This window comes from Acanthochromis polyacanthus, chromosome 9 (assembly GCF_021347895.1).
Source record: "Acanthochromis polyacanthus isolate Apoly-LR-REF ecotype Palm Island chromosome 9, KAUST_Apoly_ChrSc, whole genome shotgun sequence".
In the NCBI taxonomy this organism is placed as follows: domain Eukaryota; kingdom Metazoa; phylum Chordata; class Actinopteri; family Pomacentridae; genus Acanthochromis; species Acanthochromis polyacanthus.
This window is the reverse complement of record NC_067121.1, coordinates 10,938,238-10,946,693: the sequence shown is the minus strand read 5'-3', so window position 1 is coordinate 10,946,693 and position 8,456 is coordinate 10,938,238. Positions and strand designations below refer to the sequence as shown.

General features: G+C 37.8%; 2 protein-coding genes across 3 annotated transcripts in view; one reads left to right on the top strand and one right to left on the bottom strand.

Moving 5' to 3' along the window:
- Positions 1 to 473: 473 nt before the first annotated feature.
- Positions 474 to 8,456, bottom strand: part of dnaaf6 (dynein axonemal assembly factor 6) — a 15,032-nt gene continuing 7,049 nt past the window's right edge. Inside the window, exons 1-6 of one of the 2 annotated variants that reach the window (XM_051953524.1) lie at positions 5,532 to 6,248; positions 4,705 to 4,771; positions 4,488 to 4,593; positions 2,453 to 2,549; positions 1,573 to 1,658; positions 474 to 1,328 (exon numbers count right to left, since the gene is read on the bottom strand). In XM_051953524.1, coding sequence (XP_051809484.1) covers positions 1,199 to 1,328; positions 1,573 to 1,658; positions 2,453 to 2,549; positions 4,488 to 4,593; positions 4,705 to 4,771; positions 5,532 to 5,627 — 582 coding nt within the window. In that variant the 5' untranslated portion in view covers positions 5,628 to 6,248 and the 3' untranslated portion in view covers positions 474 to 1,198. Of the gene's footprint in view, positions 1,329 to 1,572; positions 1,659 to 2,452; positions 2,550 to 4,487; positions 4,594 to 4,704; positions 4,772 to 5,531; positions 6,249 to 8,456 lie in introns of those variants that run through there. The other variant, XM_051953525.1, reaches the window with a different exon arrangement.
- Positions 7,298 to 8,157, top strand: LOC110958061 (MICOS complex subunit MIC26-like). Its single transcript, XM_022204364.2, has one exon. It carries the CDS (start codon positions 7,338 to 7,340, stop codon positions 7,920 to 7,922), a length of 585 nt encoding a protein of 194 aa, XP_022060056.2. The 5' UTR covers positions 7,298 to 7,337; the 3' UTR covers positions 7,923 to 8,157.

Below are 8,456 nucleotides of genomic sequence, written 5' to 3'. Positions count from 1 at the left end.
CAGGTGGAAAGTAACTAATTACGCATGTAGCTACTTTAAGTAAGATAATATGTTTTTATGATGTTATTTTATAATAATAATAATAACACATTGATTTTATTAATCCCAAACGAAATTCTGGTGCCAGATGTTGCTCAGAAGAAAAAAAATCAATACTAAATTTGAGTGTAAAAGTAGTACCAAAAAAGAGACAATAATAAAAAATACTATTACTAAAAATACCAGTAAGTAAGCTAAAATAAGACTATAATAAAAAAAAGTGATATTGACAATGATTCTAACTTACTAAAGCGATATTATGATGATCATAAATATTATACATCAAATTGAAACATTATGCATGATAATCAACAATTTTGAGGGACCTTCCTGTTTTCATCTATTTTTTTTAACCTGTTAAGTTCAGTAAGCAGGTTAAATATTGTAAATACTTTAGAATTAGACACAGTTAATGACAGAAAAGGAAGCATTGATTCCATAATTTTAAACTGATTTATTTTTTAAATGACAGATTGAAATAGAGATACATAGGTTTTATTCATGAAGAAATGAAATCTCTAGTGCCAAAATCTATGCATTATTAGAGGTGATATTGCACTTAAACTGTATGGTGCAAATTCCTGAATTAATTTGTGTAGAATCAAATGACTGCACAGACAGTGTGGAGTCTCACAAGTTAAAATGAGCATCTGTATCAGCACACTAATTTAGTTCAATTCAAAAAACTTTATTTGTTCACTGGGAGAAATTGAAAGGCACATAGAGAAGTTGGACATGGAATGGCAGCACCAACTGTACACTAGTTTTAGCAGCCATGTGGTGGTTGAAACAAGATAAAACAAAAATTAAAATGGAATATGCTGAGATAAAGAATAAACTCAAATCCTGTATTGGCATTAATGTACACATACATCTATAAAGATATCAGCCTATTAAAGTAGTGTAACATGTGTTTTCCATCCTCTACTGTAGATTTCTCGTTATTCAATCATGAGAAAGTCACATAAGAAGTCAAATCTTTATCAGAAACCACAGCTTTAACATGTGTAATAATGACTTATTTATTGTTCATAGAAATACACAAGGTTCATGCTGATCACCTCTCTGTCCCGTATTGTTTCTGACCTACCAGCAAAGCAGTATGGTTTACCGATTCTGTCTTTTTTGGACATTTGTGGCTTATTTTCATCCTTTTTTCTCACTGCGTGTTGATGAAGTCCATGGGCCGCTTCATTAGCAAAGTCACCTCCAGCTCCTCCCTCTCACTGAAGAACTGAGCTTTACCCTCCTGGGTGTGGATCGGATGAGGGAGATGGAGACCCAGTTTGCTGAAGAAAGGAGGACAGGCGGGTTAAAGAAACACTAGAGGGCACTGGGGAGACGGAGTGTGTGTGCAGGATGACAGGGGAAGATGTTAGGAGTCGTGTGAAACAGCGTTCAGAACTCAGATCTTAGTGTGAACCTCTGATTAAAGGGAAATGTCTGGAAAGGGGAAGCTTTGGGTCTGCACTGCTGACGCTCGGTCATGAGGGAATTAAAAATGAAAGCGAGCGTTTTCAAAGCGTCTCTTACTATTTTGGCGTCCGCAGATCAAGGAACTTCTCTTTTACATCCAGGACCACCTCTGTCGCTTTTGTGTCGGGTAGTTTGATTTTCACCTGAGAGTGTGAAGAAGTCAGAATCTTTAATATTGTACCATGTGCAAGTTTTGATTTCCTTATTTAAAAAGGAAACACATTTCTACTTTTATTGTTCTGTCCCTTTCTTACTGTTTCACTTACAATGCAGGATTTAAAAAAAGTCTTAAAAAATTTGCAAGACTGTAAAAGTGCTGGGCTGCACAGTGGAATAAGTGGTTAGCACTTTCGCCTTGTAGCGAGAAGATCCCTGATTCAAATCCCAGGGTGGGCCTGGGATCTTTCTGCATGGAGTTTGCATGTTCTCCCTGTGCATGCGTGGGTTTTCTCCGGGCACTCCAGCTTCCTCCCACAGTCCAAAAATATGCTGAGGTTAACTGATCACTCTAAATTGCCCGTAGGTGTGAATGTGAGTGTGACTGTTTGTCTGTATATGTAGCCCTGTGACAGACTGGCGACCTGTCCAGGGTGTCCCCTGCCTTCGCCTGAGTCAGCCGGGATAGGCTCCGGCACCCCCCGTGACCCTAGTGAGGATAAAGCGGTGTATACAGAATGGATGGATGTAAAAGTGCTAGAATTTCCATCCAGGATTAAGTAAGTAAGCAAACTATCTGCCTCATCTGTGCTCCTTTACATTTTTCCATCATTCATTTATTATCTTTATTGAGGTTAAAATGATTGAAAATCAGAGAATAAGGTCTAATTTTGTGTCTCTTTATGTCCCTGATCACATATCTTTGCATTATATTTGCATTTTACAGTGTGAAAAAAGTATTGAATGAAGCGTAAAAGTCCTGAGACGTTCAACAATTTACCAGCATGGCTTCACAACACATGGAGGACGGGTCCTTTCTGCTCAAGCCCAAGAACAGATCCTCGGTCTTCACACTCTGCTTCAGGATTATTTCATACCTGCACACACACAAGATATAACACACACTCTCATCACACACAATCAGCCAGTGGTGGGACAAATAATCAGAGCTGTTTCTTAAGTGAAAATACCAAAGCAAAATTTAGAGATGCTTCATTGCAAGTCAAAGTCCTGCATGAAAGAGTAAAAATCCACAAATATTAGTAGGAAATGGCAAAAATATTAAAGTCCTTCTGATTGATGTAGTATTATATATTTACTCACTTTGTCAGATTATTAATAGTGAAGCATCAGCGTGTCAGCAGCAGGTTACTGTTATAGCTGCTGCAGGTGGAGCTAGTTTAAACTATGTTTCATACAGTTTTAAACAATAAATAATACTTAAAATTTTATATACTGATGCAGCAGATACATCAGACTGTTGCCAATGATTTTGGGAAAAGGACAAAGGTTCTGATCATAGACTATACAATCTATGAATCTGATCCACAAATCAGTCATTAGTTTTTTCTGTTCTTTGATTTTTGGTGAGATGTTGGATCCATGTGAGAAATGTAAAGGGAAAAAAAATCACTGTAGCTGGAGCTGATTACATCTTATAAACATCTGAAGTGTGAGTTTTGCTTTTTATAAGATGTCAGAAGCCACTAGTTTAATCCTAAACAATATGATACATTTTCAAAACATCTTGTATTATCCATGGTGTAAAATCTTCTTAAAAAGTACAGCTGATGGATAAATGTGATAAGGTAGGAAGTACAATATTTCCCTCTGAAATGTAGCGGAGTAGAAGAATAAAGTAGCATAAAATGGAAATACTAAATCATAAGTGCCTTAAATTTGTATTTAAGTATATTATTTAGGTAAATGTGCTTAAGGACTAGTATTGACCTCATTAAATCATTTGACACAAAAGCAGAAAGCACATGAAAGCAGAATTTTGTATTGTCGTTGATCACTTAAAGCATTGGAAATAGTGACGCCCCAGGAACAAAAATGAGCTTAAATCCATCCATTCTCTATACACCGCTTTATCCTCACTAGGGTCGCGGGGGTGCTGGAGTCTATCCCAGCTGACTCGGGTGAAGGCAGGGGACACCCTGGACAGGTTGCCAGTCTGTCACAGGGCTACGTATACAAACAAACAATCACACTCACATTCACACCTACGGGCAATTTAGAATAACCAATTAACCTCAGCATATTTTTGGACTGTGGGAGGAAGCCGGAGTGCCCGGAGAAAACCCACGCATGCACAGGGAGAACATGCAAACTCCATGCAGAAAGATCCCAGGCCCAAGGCGGGATTTGAACCGGGGATCTTCTCGCTGCAAGGTGAAAGTGCTAACCACTACAACCCAGCTTAAATCCAAACAAGAGAAAATACAAAAGCATAATCTCATCTCAATCCTTTTAAAAATGTAAACATACATACAATATTAACTGATAGGGATTCTTTGCTGGGTGAAAAACAACATCCAACCTAACAAGCTCAAGCCTGTAATTCTCACGGTGGATTGTTATTATTAACTTGATCAGCCTTTCTTCTAGTTTTAAAAAGGAAATGATAAGGTGAATCATTTGAGACCATTTTCCCTTTTAAAGCAAGGGTTTGTTCTATATTGTTGTATTTCCAAATATATTTAATTTGAATTATCACCCATTATATGAGGAATACAGGATCAGAATAGACTGAACTAATGCTGATTGTGAATAGGTGCACAAAAAACAAGTAAAAATCATGAGAATTGTTGTTCTTTTTTGTACGTGTGCTTTTCTTGGTGAAAAATGCATGTATCTAACGTATGTGACAGCTACATATTCCAACCATAAATGGTTTATTCTAAACATTCTTGAGATGTAAATAATCTACTATTATTTAGGTATTATTAAGAAGGATGACAGCTTCTAACTAAATGATAAAATTCCAACTTTTCCCAGTTTTTGGCCCCTTTATGCATGTTTGTGTTTCTCACTCAGGTTGTGGCCGAGGATCAGTTAGATCATCATACTGGGAGCCCTCAGCCACCTCTTCCTCGCTCCAGATATCTTTGCTCTTCTTCTTCATGTAGGCAGTTGACACTAGAAAAAAGGGGGAAAAAAAACACACACACACACACACACAAAATTAGCTGATATGTTTGTCACACTACTTTTTGGGCTGAGTTATATGACAGGAAATACAAAGATTACCTTCTTTATATTTCTTGGGTGGAGGGCCAATGTGTCCAGGACCCAGCTGTGCAAGCGCTGCTGCATTCTGTTGAAATAAATTAATGTTATTCAAGAAAAAAAAGAGTTTCATCAGTGTTTGTAGTTCAAAGAAAGACGTGAAAAAGTAAGTACAGCCTATAAAAATCAGAATTTGATCCATGTCTTTCAATAAATGTGGTATACTCCAACAAATGAAAAATTAGGCTGATGTGCTGCAGTATTTTTCACAACTTGAATGAATAAAAACCGGATCAGTCACATGGAAAAGTGAGTAATGAAAATCTTTTACAGGCTTTAAAGCACTGTTTGGGACTGGCCTCACTCACTGAGCAAATTCAACCCAGGAGTAGCCCGTTTGATGAATTTCAATACAAGATCTGAAGGTTACTGTTGAAGCTTTAGGTGCATGCATTCAAACTCTATAAATACAGGAATTTTGTCTGAAAGAGAGGACAAGATTTACAGAAAGCCAATGTGAGGGACTAGTGGACAAGAAGTTGTTTTTCCACACTAAAAATTACGTCTAGTTATACTTTTTAAAAAATGGATGAAAATTGCAGCTATCCCAAAAAAGGTGTTCAACTACTTTTGAATCCTCTTGAGAAGCATAAGGTTTTTGAAGAAAATCTCAAATATACACTACATGTCATATGTATATATCATTTTCTACATTATTAGGTCGACCAGGCCTATTACTATTATAATCATTTGAAATACTAATTTGTCCCTTGTGTTCTTACTTTCTTTTTTGCTTTATGTCCAATTGTTTTCTTTCATTATCATATTATCAGGTGTGCAGGTCTTACTCTACAGTCTGTATCCTCCTCTTCCTCCTGCTGAGTGGACAACAATGCAGACAGAGCCTGTAAGTTCTGGACGGATGATTCTCCACAAAACTCCATTCAAAAAAAAAAAAAAAACGCTAACTTACTAAATATATATTTTTTAATAAAAATTAAAAAATCAACTACTGCAGCCACGTCTAGCCAGCAGCAGCAACAACTGAGAAGCTTCGGCCTGTTTATAACCAAAAAAGAACTAGCGTTAGCCTCGAAGTTAGCCGCTCCTGCTAACTGGGACGCTTGGCGTTTCCCTGGAGAGGAGCAGGCTTTCAGGTTGCCATGGTAACCAGTGACGTCGAGCAAATCAACAATGAATGAATGAGTTTTAAAGCCACTGGAAGCAGAGAGCATTATGTGTACAGCTGTTTAATCTAAAAATAGTCCACTAAAATCACACTCTGACTGCCAACCAGTGGTGTATTACAATGAAGCTATCAATAAAAAACCCTTAGAACAAGTAAGCACGTTTGTTTACATAGAACCTCGCTATAGAGCACATTGTTACGAGGCAAATACAATCAAACATGCAATCAAAAATATAATTGAATGGAATTATTCAGGAACAGCAAGGCCACATTGAATGAAATGCACACCAATATGTGAGATATCAAATAATTCAAGCTGATTAACTGTAACAGCTAAAAAGATAAAGGTAAAAAAAAAAAAAAGAATCAAAGAGACAATATACCATGACATAACATAAAAAAAAACAAATCAATCAATTAATAAATCAATCAATTAATGTAGCAAAGTAGATGAAGATGAAACGAAATTAAAGAGCTTTGGGCTGTACATTACATACCTATTGGCCATATTTTGTAATTAAATCTGAAAAATTAAACAATTACTGTCAGATTAAGGTGGTAGAGAAAGTTTGCAATAAATCTCAATTCATTTTTAATAGCATTATTTATGTAGCTACTCATACATACTGACTATACTGAAAACATATATGCTCAAAACAAAAATAATATTAAACTAAAATAAATATTAAGATTAAATAAATTCTCAAAAATATATATTAAATAAATTCATTTTTATTTAAAAAGTTGCATTTCTAAAGGACTGCTTTTAGTCATTGCAGGTAACTCTTATAGTTCCATATTTATTAATTTTTTTCACAGGAATATTTATGCATTAATCTTTTTATTGGATATTTTATTCATGCATTGAAGGTTGAGTTTAACGGCATTTCGTGAAATTTTTTGACGATCCTATTTTGTATTTAAATCTGAAAATGAAACAATTACTTTCAGATTAGGAGTGGAGAGAAAACCTGCAATAAATCCCCATTAAGATTATTTATGAAGCCTACTCACACATCGTGGTGGATGGTGCCGATACAAAAATACAAAAAGTAAATAATTTAAAATGCTCTTTCAGTCTATATTAAACAAATGCATTTTCCTACGAAATAAATAACTATCAAATAAGTAAATAAAGCATTAATATAATAATTAAGAATGACATTTTTTGGAGACCTTTATTTCCTAAAGCTATATTTATTTAATATGAATATTTAAGAATTCATTTGTTTATTTATTTAAGACTCTAATAAACAGAATTCCATTAAATAAGTATAAGATCCTCATGTGTGTTTATATTTAATCCACATCTTTGTAAACACCTCTGGCTCAGAGCTCTCTTAAGTTCTCATGTCCTTGTTAACGTGCAGTAAAATCATCAGTCAATGAGTCAAACAGCAGAGAGGCGGCGCCGTCCGTCGTGTCCCTCCGAGGACACCGTAGTCTTGCATGGCCTGCAGGGATCATGTTGAAGGTGACAGGTAGTGCCATGCCGGGAGCCCTGCGTTTCTTGCCGGTCGTCGTCTTCGCTGACGCCGGTGAGGCGGAGAAGGAGGTCCCGGCCCCGCTGAACCGGGACGACCTGTCTCTCTACGCAACTCCTCCACAGACGTCCCGGTATGCGGAGCCCGAAGCGGGTCAACTGGAGGAGAGTGTCGCCACCATCAGGAAGCTGGTGGAGCCGTACGCCGCTTGGTGTCAAGACACCTACGGCAGGATCAAACCCAGAGTCCAGAGAGTGGTCCGGTTCGGGAGCGACACTTATGCCTACTTGAAGGACCCGCCGAAGGACTTCTACCCGCGGGCGGGGGTGATCGGCTTCACCGGGGTGCTGGGACTGTTCCTGGCCAGAGGCTCCAGGGTGAAGCGGCTGCTCTACCCGGCGGGCCTGATGACCCTGAGCGCCTCCCTGTACTACCCGGAGAAGGCGGCCAATGTCGCCAAGTCCACCGGAGACTCTGTGTACGACTGGGCGGTGCAGAGCTACGCCGCCGTAGAGAAGATGCTGAGCCCGCAGAGCAAAGCCGAGGAGGCGGAGAACAAACCGTGAAGGAGCAATAAGAAAGCCAACAGCAGCTTTAATCTGATACTGTAGATCGACCTGTGCTACCTGTGTGACCGCTTCATGCCCACTCTTTGCACTAAGCTTCACATGTAAACTCAGGCCGGGCATGGCCTGTCACGAAGGATGGGTGATTGTAACTTCTGCTTCTGATTTGAATGTATATTTATGTAGCGATAAATCAACGTGTCTTACAATTAAAATCAGGTTTTACCAGCAAAAATCTGTGTCGGACACTTGGTCAAATATGCCACCCGTTGCTGAAGATGAACAGAAATCAACTAGAGAGGAAACAATTATGAAAAGAAAGAACAATCTGCTAGTATTTGACTTTGTGTGAATCAAATCAGACATTTTCTGGCTCGACCAGTTGAGAAAATCACTTATTTCATTCATGCTAAGAAAAAATGTTACCTCCCAAATATTGCTAAGTATTAGAAGCTGCAATACAGATCAGTGAAAGACTACATTTATTAGAATATCTGTGTGCCTTGGACCATTGGTCAGACATTTTCTGACTTG

Coding starts and splice junctions, on each gene's coding strand:
- LOC110958061 (XM_022204364.2), top strand. CDS start 7,338: ATGTTGAAGGTGACAGGTAGTGCCATGCCGGGAGCCCTGCGTTTCTTG.